This window comes from Tenrec ecaudatus, chromosome 4 (assembly GCF_050624435.1).
Source record: "Tenrec ecaudatus isolate mTenEca1 chromosome 4, mTenEca1.hap1, whole genome shotgun sequence".
Classification (NCBI taxonomy): Eukaryota; Metazoa; Chordata; class Mammalia; order Afrosoricida; family Tenrecidae; genus Tenrec; species Tenrec ecaudatus.
The window spans coordinates 203,729,931-203,744,609 of record NC_134533.1 but is presented as its reverse complement, the minus strand read 5'-3'; the positions used below and the strand labels follow the sequence as shown (position 1 = coordinate 203,744,609).

Genomic DNA, 14,679 nt, shown 5'->3' with positions numbered 1-14,679 from the left:
ACACCGCAATCGCCGACGTGCACACGGCACCATCAGGACACTACCGTCTGCTAAGGAGGAGCGGCAAGGGTACTTGCCACGTGCTGCATCGAGCAGCATGTCTTCCAGGCCTGCTCCCCTCCCTTCACGACCCACAGCTGATCCTTTCGTTCCCTGTGTTCATTCTTTATTTGAATGTTAGCATCTTGCTTGTTCCACATCATCACTCACTACACAATTTCTTCCTTTTCATTGGGCATAAAACAAGGTAAGAGGAATATTTCTGAGAGAAGAATGAAAAATCACAGAATTGTTGCAGGTTCTTCCTCCGGTACCCCCCCCCCCCCACAACGAGCGCCTGCTATATACACACATGCACATTCCTATAGGCCCAGTTGTAAAACTAGCCCTCGGGCTAAAGCTGCTAGAATTTATATTATTTCTATTTGGTAACTTCCTGTCACTTCCTGCTGCTTGTGAAGGCACCGTCTTGCCGTTTACTCTGGTATGTATCTTACTTCAATCTGAGAGCATCCGAGGAGTGTATCAGAGCTTGTAGGAACAAAACAACACAGCCAACCACATTCAGAGGGAATAGAAAATTTTCTATTACCTCCTGAACGGAAAATTCACTCAACCTGAAAGCTAAATTAAGTCTTTAAATCTGTCAGACACTAGATTAAATATTGTCTATGCTTCTAAACTGTAGTCTGGGGAGCGGAGGAAGGATGAAGAGGAAACAACAGCACAGGAAGATTTCCTAAAGATCTTCCTATCATTGGCATGTGAGAATTTTAAAATGATGTTGAAAAATATTAACTTTAAAGTGACAGATGGGATCATTAGCTGGTGGGAATCTGGAGTCCGTGGTCTGAAGGGGGTGGGAGTACAGGACGGCCATCTCCTTGAACTGCCCTCCCTGCGGCGTTGGGCACCCAGCAGAGGGACAGACGAAGGAAAGAAGAGACGCTTTGAACTTGAGTTCAGCCGGAATCTAGACAAAGCCATTCTTGCAAGTATTGGCTTAAAAGTGGGATTCCATCTTAAGCACTTATAAAAAGTCTTTTATTCATTTGAAAATGTTGCCTGCTCATTGCAGGCTCTGTGACATTTTTGCACACACATATAATACTCTAAGGGAGAAATGAAGGCGAAATTAGTGTGTGAATATTATGACAATTTTCTAGCTTTCAACATAAGTTGAAAAACTTATTCAATTTTATTGCTAATTTAGTTATAAAGAGTTATCCACAAATTACCTGTTTTCTTCTCCAGTATCTATGATTTTGACCCCTGCCACCCAGCAATTTTCTAAGAAAGTCTGATTCATGTCGGTCGCTGCTTCATGGAGGCAACTCATTTCTTTTCAATGATATTTAAAATAATACTCAACACGAGCTTGGCTCTGACAGACCCCATGAACAGTACTTCAGAATGTGAGTAAAGCGAACCACAAACACACAAACAGCTCCACGAATATAGCCTGGAATTCCTCTTTAAGTTCCTGATTGACCTTTAGCTTTACCTCTTTGCATTATTTTACACATGCTTCATTTTTCAGCTAATAGATTCTAACTTCAGAAAAATGTTGCAACCTTGTATCTATAGACAAAATTACCTTCACACCATCTTCTAGGCCAGCGGTTCTCAACCTTCCTCATGCCGCGACCCTTTCACACAGCTCCTCATGTGGTGGTGACCCTCAACCATGACATTATTTTCGTTGCTACTTCATCACTGTACCTTTGATGCAGTTACGAATCGTCATGTAAACATCTGATATGCAGGATGTATTTTCATTGTTACAAACTGAACATACTCAAACATAATTAAAGGACAGTGATTTATCACGAAACAAAATGTAATTATATATTGTGAAATATTTATGTGTTTTCCTATGTTCTTAGGTGACTCCTGTGAAAGGGTCATTCAGATCCCCAAAGGGGTCGCGACCCACACGTTGAAGACCGCTGTTTTAGGCCAATTGTTCTATGCATTATATGCACTTACATCGTAACATCTTTAAGATAATATTTTACTTTATATAATCATATATATTTTTAGAAATTATGAGCACACCTAGCCCTTCATAGTTACCCCTTTGCCATTTCCAATTAATTCTGGAAGATCTCTCCTTTATTTCCCTCCAATATTCCTGAAGAGCTTCCTTTAGCATCTCTTGAAATGCTAATTCTTGAAAAGCAGCCTAAAATTCAAGCTCCCCCCCCTCCCGGATCTCTCTCATCTGGGTGACTACAAAGGTCTCCTCTGAGCAAGGATGGCAAGACTGCTTGTGATGTCATTTCTTGGCTCCACTTCAGTAGCCCAGAAGTCAGTCTGAGATCCAGGGATGAGAACAGGAGAAACTACGTATACCGATGGGAAGTAGTCCCACCATGGTCTGTCGTAAGATATACTCTGACTTCCTCATTTAACATTGTAAACTCCACAGATCAATAGTTAATTCTGCCTCAGACTGTACTTTTTCTATTCCCTACTACCCATCCCTTTGAATATCTGATGTAATCTATTTGTTCTATTTATTGACTGTCCCTCTACCACTGGAACGTAAGGTTCTGAGGGCACAAGTTTCCTGTGTTTTATTTGTTGCCATACCAAGGATGTAGAACAGGACACACACGCGTGGTTGCTATCAAGTGCTGTCCGTTGGTTCCCACTCACAGTGAATGACTTTGGGGACCACACAACGGAAACTGCCCACTCCCGCGTCAGCCTCCCGGCCCCAGCTTGCTGTGGCCTGTCTCTTGCTGCCGGTCTTCCTCATTTTCACTGGCCCTCTACTAAGCAGGATGCTCTTTTCTAGGGCCTTGCCTCTCCTGATGAGGGGAAACAAAGTCTCACTCTTGCCTCTAAGGAACAAGTGGGCTACACTTCTTTCAAACTGGCAGTTCATGGAGCTTCCAATACCTTCACCAACACCCCCACTCAAATGTACAGTCCTCCTCCTGCCTTCCTCGTGCCCTTGGAACTCTCACGTGCACACGAGGTGGGTGGTGGAAACACCAAGGCTTGCGCCAGTACACCTCACTCCTTAGGTCACTTCTTTCTCATTCACTCTTTAAGCCCTATTTGCACTCATTCTATCTACATAAAGATGAAAAAACTTACCAAGAAAACAGAACCGAACAAAACAAACAAAAACCCTACTGCAATTGAGTCCGTTTTGATTCAGCCACCCTACCTGGGCTTTTGGATACTATAAGTCTACAACTTTCTGAGACTATAAATCTCCATGGCAGAAAAAACAGCCTCATCTTTCTTTTGCAGAGCAACTGATGGGTTTGAACCACTGACCTTGCAGTTAGCAGCCTAATGCCCACCCTATAGCAGCAACAGCGGATCCTGAAAAGGGAAGAGGACTAGAAAAAGTTTCACTTAAATATCTAGTGCTTGGTTTCCTCATCACACAGACCACAGATCTCTGGCTTCCTTTGTGGGAGAGAGAACTAGCTGATTTTTAATCTCCTAAAATCCTTGTGATTTTCAAGGAGGATACATATGCTGGTAGTGACAGACAGAGAGCAGGGTATAAAAAGAAACTGTTATTGGCAGTCATCCTAACTAGGGTACCAGCCCCTCTCTCATTTCTTTCAATCTCACAGAAAATTTGGGCAGGTTGGGGAGGGGTGAGGGAGGCTTTTGACCAGTGGGTTGGAATCTACATGCCAGGTCAAGTATCAAGAAAGGCTAGATCCTACTCACAGGATCTTGGTCCAGATATCGTGACTGAATTGGATAACTATTATTGACTGCCTCAGGTTCTGTGGATAAGCTCCAGCTACATTGAGGATATGACCTCTTCTACAGGGAGAAACAAAATTGTATGTTAAACAAAGTGCCAACTTATCATTTTTAAAAGAGAATTTCTCTCAAGGGGCTCCTGAGATTTTCAAAGGCGCAGATGATCTCATCTGAATAGACTGACTGATTGACTGAGACCAAGCCCTTTATTGGCAATTGCAGAGTACGGATGAGTTCCACTCCCAAATCTGTCTGTAAATGCTATTTGTACATAGTTGGGACAGTGAGGTGTGTTTGCATCTAATGTTAGTCAAGTGTCTGTTTTAGTCTATAGCAGAGTGCATCTTTTTATGACTAAAAAGCACTAAAGAAACATTTCCAGGTACACTGAAACATAATTACCACATTTTTATATGTGTCGCCAAGTGGTACCCATTTGTTATAATAAACGATTGTAATAGACTTTACCAGGGTTGGTTTGTAACTACAGGTTATAGATGAGCCAGATGTTCGTATCTGGTGCTGCAATTTGAATTTCCAGATATGACTCTTTTTGCATTAAAACAAAAACCAAACTCATTGCCACCGAGTCAATGTCCACTCACAGTGACCCTACAGGGCAGGGTGGAACTGTCCCTGTGAGTTTCTGAGACTGAGACTCTCTACAGATGAGTAGAAAACCTCATCTTTCTCCCATGGAGCAGCTGATAGTTCCAAACTGCAGACCTTGTGGTTACCAGCCCAACTCCCATCCACTATGACACCAGGGCTTCTATGCACAGTCTCTGTAATTCCCACTAAATGACTGGATATAAATATGCAAATATTGTTTTTTGGACTCTGATGAGAGAATTGGCCTGTTTTCCCATCCCACTAGGTATAAAAGGAGTCACCTCACGATTAAAAAGAAGACTCATGAAAGAAACACATCTGAGATCCTTGTAAAAAGAACGAGGCAGCAGAACGAGCAGCGTGAAGACCATGAGGCTTCCCGGCCTACAGAACAAGTCAAGCTGTGTTGTGTGGTGGGCAGGAGGCTGGCAGAGTGGCATCCCTTTTGGGCATTATCAGCACTGAAGGAGCTTTGTAACACTTGTCAAGTAAGTCAGAGACCAAGGGGCTGCAAGGTTGAGGCTGAGGTTGAAAGCAAGGTGCCTTGAGGTACAGGTGGGAAGACGTGCTCCAGCTACACTGGGAGAACTGTATCTTTAACTTTTTGATCCTGACTTGTAACCTAACGTCACTGCACTGTCTGGATTTTGTGTGGCCACTGCAACAAGTTATCAAACCCACCAGAGAAGTAGGGTGCCCTAGGGAGAGGCAGTGGGTGTTAGAGTAGGATCAAACAGGTTAGAGCGTGGAGCCATGTCTGACCTCTACTTCCCATCACCCTTGGGTGGACGTGAAATTGGGTTCTCCTTTTCCCTACTGGTCAGAGGTGGTCAGATGTAGCTCCCAAGATATTTCCTTACCTACTGCCTATACTTTAATTATAGAAGTCGCTGATTTTCAAGAAAAATTTAATTCAACATAAGGATATTTTGAATGCTGACTAAACTCTAGGAGGGTAAGAAGGCAGGCCTTTTAGCTTGCTTTGCATAGTATCCATGCAAAAGTTGCTAACATTGGTGTTTTCACATGGTAATTAAAATAAGTAAGTTTTTTTAGGGCAATTTTATATTCCAAAGGCCTAGCAGAAGAGCCTGACATACAGAGGCTCTACAGAAAAAGCCGGCTAAGGGACAGAATCAATCGTTGGGGCCCTGAGGCTTCCTGGCACTCAGCTCAGTGTAGGGCCCAGTGAGAGAACCAGGCAACTAACTGGTACAGCAGCGCTCCAGAGGAGACAAAATGGGCACACAATACTAGTGCTCTTATAAGGAAATCCATGTAATAGTAAAGACAGGTGCTTTTGAGTCCAATCAAATAGAGGTCAATTGACAAACACTAGTCTAAAAGAGAATTTGTTTTACTCTTTGTGGGGAGGTGATTGAGAGGTAATTATGAATCAAATTTCAAAAATGGTTTAAAATCATAAAAATGTATATAATTTTTTTTCAATAAAAGCAATGAGTTTCATATAGAAGGAAGAGGACACAAAATCAGGGAAATAGAACGACTATTTTAAATTCTGACTACTCCTCTCCTACTTCTTTATCATTCCACTGTCTAGCTGGATGGATGAAGAAAGACAAGAGATATGAATTAAAATATATTTTGCTATAGTTTTCTGCACATAGAGAAAAGTCGATGTTTGTGATATTTTCATGTAGTTGTCTTTCCTTAAGATTCCTGCCAGTTACTTTAAATCACAAAGTATTACCCCAAACTTGAAAACTCGGGCAGTTCCAGGAGTCTTTAACTTTTGTAGCACTTGAACAGTGCCCGTTTTCCAACTGGATCCAAAATGAGCTCACAGTGGATCGAAGACCTGATGCACACCAGGGGCAATCTTAGGGGCCCAGTACACGGCCTGTGTATGTGATCAAACAGAACTAGAACTACAGATTACATGACTGGAGCCTCATAAAAACTTGGTGTTTATGCACATCACAAGAGTTCCCCAAGGGAGTCAAAAGGGGACCCACAGACTGGGGCAAGGAAACATTTGGGGCAATGACCAACCAAACAAAGGACACGTCTCTAAAACTTATAGAAAATGCTAACACCTGGACAGCATAAAGACAAACATTGCAACTTAAAAATTAGCAAAGGACACGAACACTTCACCAGAGAAGACACTCAGAGCCAACAAGGCCAGGAACCACGTGTGTGGCCATCGCCAGTAAACTCAAATCGACGAGACGGCAGCGAGGCTGATGGCTGATGGGCACAGGCATTTCTTTTCTTTTTTAAAGCATTTCTGCATGTGTTTGTTGGCCACCTAAGTGTCTTCTTTGGTGAAGTGTCTGTTGATATCCTTTGCTAATTTTTAAGTTGCCTTATTGTCTTTATGTTGTCTAGGAGTTAATAGTTTTCTATTAAAACTTTTTAATAGAAGTTTTATAAATTTTAAAGATCTGTGCAAATCAAAATAACAATGTAAAGTCATCGCACCCTGGCATTAATGACAAAATGTTTTAAAATTACAAAGAGCAAATAACAAATGTTGGTGAAGGTGTGGAGAGTGGCATGTTCCCACACTGCTGGCAGAACTGTAAAACGGTACAGCCACTGAGGAAAGCAGCATGGGACGGAAATAAAAACTGTGTGATCCAGCAATCTCAGTTCCTGGTCTATATCCTAGAGGAAGGTGAGCCATGGCAGGACAGCAATGTGCCAACTCTTGTTCGTCACAACACCCTTCACGTAGCAGAAAGATGAAAACAACTTACATGTGTAGCTACGAATGAATGAACAGAGAAATAAACTCTGGCACATACAATGAAGCACTGGAAATAATGAAGAATCTGTAAAACGCCGCATACACAGATGAACCTGGAGGCCTTTATGCTGAGTGGAATGAGTCAGTCGTAAGGAAATGAGTACTGTGTGAGGACCACTATTATAGTGAGCTAAGAAAAAGTTCCAACATAAAAAGAAACATTCTCTGAAGGTGATCAGGAGTGGGAGGTTGAATCACTAAATGGAGTACAGGCTCCCAAACTTACTTGGCCTACCAAGACCTTTTCAGAGAGACACTTATGCAGCACCCTGACAATGAAACACACATGTGCTGTAATCCCATCATCCAGGATAAAGTGTTGGCCCCTGCTTTTGCAGCCCTCCTGGGTCACTCCAAAGTCTCTCAGGGCACAGTGTTTGTTACCCACTTCGGGGCACACTGAACTACAAGGTACAAGAAACCAAATTCACTGCTACTGATTCCAACTCACACATTAACTAGGGCGAAGGGGAAAGCAATAAACAATAAAGGGGAGGGGTAGGGGTGGGGTCAGGAAAAAGGATCAAGGCAAAGGAAGCCACTAGGAAGACTCAGAAACAGAGGTAAATGCTATCTTCACCCAAGAAAACATTCAGGGCCAAGAAACATGAAGAAATGCTTGTGACTGTTTCACGATACGACAATAACAGTACTAACAATATCCAATGAGCCAGACAGGGGTGAAATGGAGAATGAGACTGTACCCTCAAATAAACACCAGTTTGACAGAGAATATTTCTACACATGTATTCATATATGTTGCAAATGTATCCTGAATAAGGTAGAGCACACAGGGAGCAAAGCTATAGAAACTTCTTAGCTATAAGCAAGCATCTGGAGGGAACAAGTCATACCTGTGGGCTGAGGACCAGAGTCTTGGGGCACAAAGTCGGTTGGCACAACATAGTCCACAGAGAAAGTGGTGTACATCTACGTGGGTGAGCAACAACTGGGGGAGTGAAAGCTTGTGAGCAATCCTCTAAGGCGGCCTCTATCCATTCAGAACAAAGAAGAGTGAAGACAATTACAAGCACAGGGTCCAATTGGTCCAGAGGACTATAAGCCGCAGGCCCCCCCCAACCCCCATGAACCTGAGACTAGAAGAACTAGATGATGCAGAGGCTGAGCTATTTCAGGGAGAAGCTTGCTGGGCAAGTAGGGTTCCTGTGGGCACATACTGGTAGAGCTGAAGAGCTTACTAAACTATTAAATGATCTTTTGTTGGTACAACACGGTTAATTGACACTTATGCGATAGCTACATCTATTTGTTCATAAGTTCAGTAAGTATTTATTGGATGCTAATGATATTCCAAATGCTGTACTGAGCACTGAAGAGAGACACTAGGAAGTCCCACCGCAGTGGGAGGAAGGTGCACACACAATCACACCATGATGTGCAGTGATGGGGTGCAGCTCGGGAAGGCTCACTACCACTGAGGTGACACGGACTCATCATCACCCTACAAACACAGTGGAATTGCTCCAAAGCTGGGTTTTTGCTTTGAGGGTGCACTGAGTTTATGTTAGTGGTGGTGGAATAATTTGGAAAAGGAGATCAATACTGGCTGTACAGCATGAAAAGTAAAATCAATGGCATTGAATTAGACTTGTAGAAGTTGTTGAATTGGAGAATGCTTTATTGTGTATATTTTTGTCACAATTTTAAAAATTACATGACTAATATTCAGTACAAAGAAGAAGAAAATGTTCTAAAATTGATTTTACAACTTTTCTCGAAATGATTGAATTACTGAAATGTGTGATGTGGATGAAGTGTCAATAAAACTGTTAATTTTTTTAAAAGAAAAAATTGCTCTGTAGGGCTTCTGAGATTGTAGATATTTATGAGGCTGCCTTTTCTTTCTCTCGTGGGGCAATGGATGAGACTGAATTTCCAGTCCTGGACTAGTGGCCCAATGCTTAATTCACAGCACTGGCAGGGATCCTTTAAAGCTAGGTCTAGGCTAGGTGGAGTCCTGGGAATGGAGGAAGCACGCACATATTGAGAACACTTTCAGAAAGCAGAGTTTTAAAAGGGTGGACGTGCTCCCGGAGTCCACAGAGCAGAGAGGCTTAAAGGAGCACTGGACGCCTCCAGAAAGCCGCGTAAGTCGTCAGGAGTGAAGGAAGATCCATCGCACACAATGGATTAGAGAGCCAGGCAGAATCCTGTCACACTGTGTCTTTCGGGCTACAAGCATCGTGGGGTTTTGGGGTCAGTAGCGGCTGACACGGACAGATGTCCGCTTTAAAAAGAGATGTGTGGTGAAAATGACTTAGGGCAGGAGACTGTGGGGTCAGAAAGCGTCCGCTCGAGGAGAAATGTGAGGGATCTGTGCAGGGAGCCCATGAGGATGGAGGGAGGGGTGGTATTGTTTGATCGATGTCCCCTCGGTAGAAGTTCACAGGACACTGTGATCAGTGAGAAGAAGCAGCCCGGGAGGGCCTGGATGGCTCAGCAACAATGATGTCTTTCAGCTGATTTAAAAGGACAGGCAGAGAGGAGGGAGCCATGTCAGACACGTGGAGGCAGAAGTGTCTGAGGGCACCCAAAGACTGACGCCCAGAGGAAGGGCATGAGGACTCAGAGGAGGCCTCGCTGCCAAGATTTAGACACCAGAGCTTCAGGCTGTTTTGAGCTGTGAAAAGTCACCAACGCTAGACAGAGCTACCGGGGATCGCCCAGCGGCTGCTCCTCAACCCCAGTACATCCCCCAGTGCTTAGCGATCGATGTATGCCAGGATGCACTCCGCGGCCAGGTGTGTCTGTGGACCAGGAGTGACGCCTGCAGTGAAGGAGTATCTGCTCCGTTCTTGACCGGCTTCCCCTGCCCCCCGGGTTAGCTGGCACGCACAGAGGGCTGTCATGGCAAAACCGAGCACCAGAGGAGGATCCTTTGATTGGAGACCAGATCACCAACACTGGACAGAAAAGACAGTCGCTCAAGGAGCTCCCCTGACGAAAAGCAATAATTCAGCCAATTGCTCTGGGTCAATACTCTCCCCCTGACGGGGCACACCAACCCATCAGGGACTTCTGAGAACTGCTGTGAGAAACAGAAGGCCAGTGTAGTAGCTAACCATAATAAAAGCTGGACTCTGGTCACAGGGGCTCAAGGCTCTACTTTTTTTTTCCCTTTCAGTTTATGCAGCTACACAAATCCTACTGGAAAGACCCCAAAAAATTACCAATTTTATATCTGTATCTAAAATTCTGCGGACTGTTACATAATGAGCAGCGTTTCAGCTCTAGCTCTTAACTGCGCAAACTGGGTGATATTTTCAACCAAGGACCCCAGAAAGGTGTTACAATTCTCCTACGTTCACGGATTGCTAAATGACTTTTTTGACAAACACTGGAGAATTTGGTCTTTAACTTTTCTTCTTATTTGTAAATTTTATTATTTTAAAACTATTTTATTAGAACATAATCCAGACATCATACAATTCAATAGTTTAGTCAGAAACCTTTCTTCTTTAAAAATGGTTTCTAGTATCTTAGGGCTAAATTATAAAGCATAAGCTGAGAGCTCTAACAATGGACGGTGGCAGAGGCCCCCTGTGGACCGTGACCCAAAAGCAGTAGGGTGGTTCTGATGGGCTTGGATCTTGTCAGTCAAACATGGCCTGGGCACAGGTGCGAGAGTTAGCAGCAGAGCAAGATGACGCAGTCCTTCAGATGGGAGGCTCTAGCTTTTCAACTACAACCCAGGGTCCCACAGGGTCCAAGTGGGCCTTCGAAGGGCCTGGTGAGAGCCCTGTGACCTCCTCTCCCATGTTAACAGTGGAGGAGTTCTGTTCTCCCTGTTTCATGATCCAGACTTTCTTAGAAAATTGAACTTAACAAAAGGATCCTACACATACACACAATAAATAGGTTCACCAATCATTGGTCTAATAGAAAAACAAGGGCAGTCAGAGCCTACACATCCACACAGCCCTGACCCGGAGCCTTGTCTGCATGCAGCTGCAGCTGCTGCCACCACCTCTGCTGCTTTCTCTACCACAGCTTCCAGGGACCACGCTGACAGCCCTGGATGGCAAGGTGGATGGGCCCTGACCAGCAGACTATCATTTTACCTCCATTCCAGTGTGAAGCATGGTGCTGTAACGGTTTCTCTGTTTCATTTTACCTGCAGGGTTTGTTTGTTTTGGGTCATGATCAGAGGCATTGTGGAGCACGCACTGGTTTTCTTTTGGACTCTGTTATACCTTCCCATCTTAATTTTCTCACATTTAACATACAAGTGTAAAAAGTGGAACCATGTTTCTCAAATTTGAAGTACAAGAAAAACAAACTTAAAACACCAACAAACCCAGGGAGAGCCGAAGCAACATAAAAACAACTCAAGATTTATTTTGCACCGCCCCACGGAGAAGACAACCCACGAGTAGTGGATGGACCCTCCACACTGCACCTTGGGTGTGAGGGCCATTTCATCCCCATCGAAGCTTGCTGGCCTTTACAGATAGGGAAGCTCAACTATATGCTGGGTTTCTAAATGCCAAGAGGGAGAGCAGTGCCCTAACTGCGGTTGCCCAGGGGCTCATCGCTCGACCGAGAGCCGTGATCTACGGCCCCCTTCCTTGGCCTCTGCTCCACCCCAAGAGCAAGGTCAGAGGCAGGTCAGTTTCCCCTCTGTGCAGAAGGTGTCAGTCCATCACGGGGATGGATTGGCCTTGAGTACCCATGCCCTCTGAGAGGAGGCGGGGCCATCTGTTGACTTCCCTGTGCAGCCTCTCTCCCCCATTGGCCCAGGGCTTCCTGTGCTCTGGGGCTGGCTCCTGACGCTGCATTTGCTTTTCTCTGCTTCTCATGTGCTTTTCCCCCTGGCACTGAATGCCAGCCCATCGTTTCTCCCTGATGGGGTACTTGCTAAGCCTTTGATTTTAGCTCCCATGTGGAAATGGGCATAGGAAAGAAATGAAGAAGTAGCCACCACCATCTGGTAGGGCTCTGAGGATTGCAGGCGACACCGGGAACTTGGTGCCCAACTGCTAGCTCATGAGAGGTGACTGTCTTGTTTTGACTCCTCTGGGCAGCGCTCTCCTTGGAGGACCAGGGCGCTATGACCCAGTCTGTACCATCCTAACACAGTCTTGACTGCACCAGGACCTGCAGCCACGCTTACCTGATCTGCTTGCCTTCTCTCATATCATACAAGGAAAAGAAGACGTCCGTGTCCTCCCCAATGGTGTTGTAGGTGAAGCTTTTCAGGCTCAGGAAGAAGTGATGCGGCACCGGCATCCGACAGGTTTCCCCATGACGTGGCCGCATTGTATCCACCTAATGAGGAAGGCAAAGAGCATCAGTGCCCTTTCAGGGAGTCAGGCCATCCACCATGAGGACGATGAAGGTGAAGCGACTCCTCCTCCTCATGCTGCCGACAGGCGTTGTGTTCTCTGCCAGGGGGTGCTGGACGGGGCGGGCTTGGGTCAAGGTGGACAAGCATGTGGCCGGAATCACAAGTGCCCCCACCGTCTCCAGGGAACCACTCTCAAAGGCATTTCCTGGAGGCGCTGTCATGACACTAATGCAATTGATTTATACCGCTAGATGAGCTATACTGCTACTGTCTCAAATAACAGTCTCCATTTCTCCTAGGTGGATTGATTTCCATCTCGGTCCACTCTCTTTTGACCGCGCTTATGTAAATTGGCACAGGGGCGTGCCGACTGGCCAGGCTCCTTAGATGAAAGGCACTATACCAGTGGTGCCTGTCATTTCCTGGAGCAGCCGCACACGGTGCGACTTCTTCAAAGGAGGGAAGGGCAGAGGGACAGGCTGCTTACCTGGGAGGTACTCTGCTGAACACTCTGCCGGCTAGATAGGTGCTATGGAAAGAAAAAAAAAACATTGTATGTCACATGGACATTATCTATCTGTCTCTCACTCAGTTGGGGAGAATATTAACACAGATTAAACATCTGTTATACTACCAGGCAGCTGCAGTCATTTCATTTAGAAGTCATTCACATTTTCTGGAGGCAACCAAGGCTTAGAGCAGCGGTTCTCAACCTGTGGTCCACCCGATTCATAACAGTAGCAAAATGACAGTTATAAAGTAGCAATGAAAATAGTTTTATGGTTGGGGGTTCACCACCACATGAGAACCTGAACTAAAGGATTGTGGCATTAGGAAGGTTGAGAACCACTGGTTTAGAATGGAATGGAGCGACCTGCTGAAAGTCACACAGAAGGAAAGGGGTGGGGTCAGAATTCCAGCCGAAGCTCCCCAGACCTGAGGATCAGCCAAGGCACAGGTGGTGCCTTATGCTACAGGATTCTTGTTCTGGCAGGCTTCCCGACTAGCTTCTTCAGGCTTTCGCTTCCAGAGGAAGCATAACCTTTAATGGAAAGAGACTCTCGCTCATGTCTCTCTCTCTCTCTCGGCGCTGTTCCTGCTGCTGGCAGAGAGTTTGAAGCAGACCCCTCCCAGCGACACCACTCCTGAGCTGTGAACCCGCAGACAAGTTGCTGAATCTCGCCAAGAGGGTTTTGAGATGAAAGTCTGCCTTCTATTTCTCGCACAGCTATGGTTGAGTTTCAAATTAAAATTGGGGAGCAGATTGACTTAATTGGTAGGGATGTGTGCACTGCAGTCAGGACACCTGGTTTTGAACTTGACTCAGACCTACCACCTGTGTGCCTCAGTTGCCTCACTTGTCAACTGGGCATTCAATACTGGACCTCTATTTCAACCTCACTGAGTTTTATTATAAGGTGTTGATACCTGTTCTTTTTAATTGGTGTTATTTACAGAAGGTTATTATAAGCCTGTCGTCACACTTAGAGAGGAAGCTCACCAGGAAGAATGGTGGGTGCACACACACACTGAGTCTCAGCACACAGAGCAATGAGAGGCCTCTCCTGTTTCCCATGGGGCTGATCTACCTCACGGGATTAGGAAGAATGGCTACTACAGGGAATAGTTCCATCCCTTTTCCAAATAAATATCTATCTTTAACCCCAAATACAACTGAAAGAAAATTAAACATTAAATGTGCACCAACGGTATTTGCAAATTATTCAATGTTTGTGTGCATCCTGGCCACATTATCTAATCATCTTAAGTTTAAACGCATATTTATGGGACTGTATGTTCCCAGGATACAAAGTAAACATAATAAAATCAAGTCTCCACTAACTGGGAGAATTCATCACATGAAAGATAGATGCACGAAAGAAAACTTTACATAAAACATATATTTTATATATCTAATAGGTAAAAATAAAACTTTAAAAAGCATCATACTTCCAAAGGAAAAAAAAACTCATATTTTCTGAGGTTTACTGACCCACACCCCAGTGGGAAGGCTACTGGCCTAAAATGGGCTTTACTTGTTTGTCTTGTTCTACTTTTATATCCAATAACTGCACTGAAAGTCATTCTTCTCAAGTAGAATTACTAACTCTTACAAATAACTACTGTTCTAAGTGCAACATTTTCAACTATGTACAGAGAGAGGAGTCCACAAAATACAGCCAATTTCAATTAAAAAACAACTCCAAATACATCAAATTTGGGGAAAACTTTTGAATTCAGCCTG

The 14,679-nt window shown here is 44.6% G+C and overlaps 1 protein-coding gene across 1 annotated transcript in view; it reads right to left on the bottom strand.

Moving 5' to 3' along the window:
* Positions 1-12,958, bottom strand: part of DOCK3 (dedicator of cytokinesis 3) — a 158,007-nt gene extending 145,049 nt beyond the window's left edge. Inside the window, exons 1-2 of the mRNA XM_075547434.1 lie at positions 12,922-12,958; positions 12,261-12,415 (exon numbers count right to left, since the gene is read on the bottom strand). Coding sequence (XP_075403549.1) covers positions 12,261-12,406 — 146 coding nt within the window. The 5' untranslated portion in view covers positions 12,407-12,415; positions 12,922-12,958. The remainder of the gene's footprint in view (positions 1-12,260; positions 12,416-12,921) is intronic.
* Positions 12,959-14,679: the final 1,721 nt, after the last annotated feature.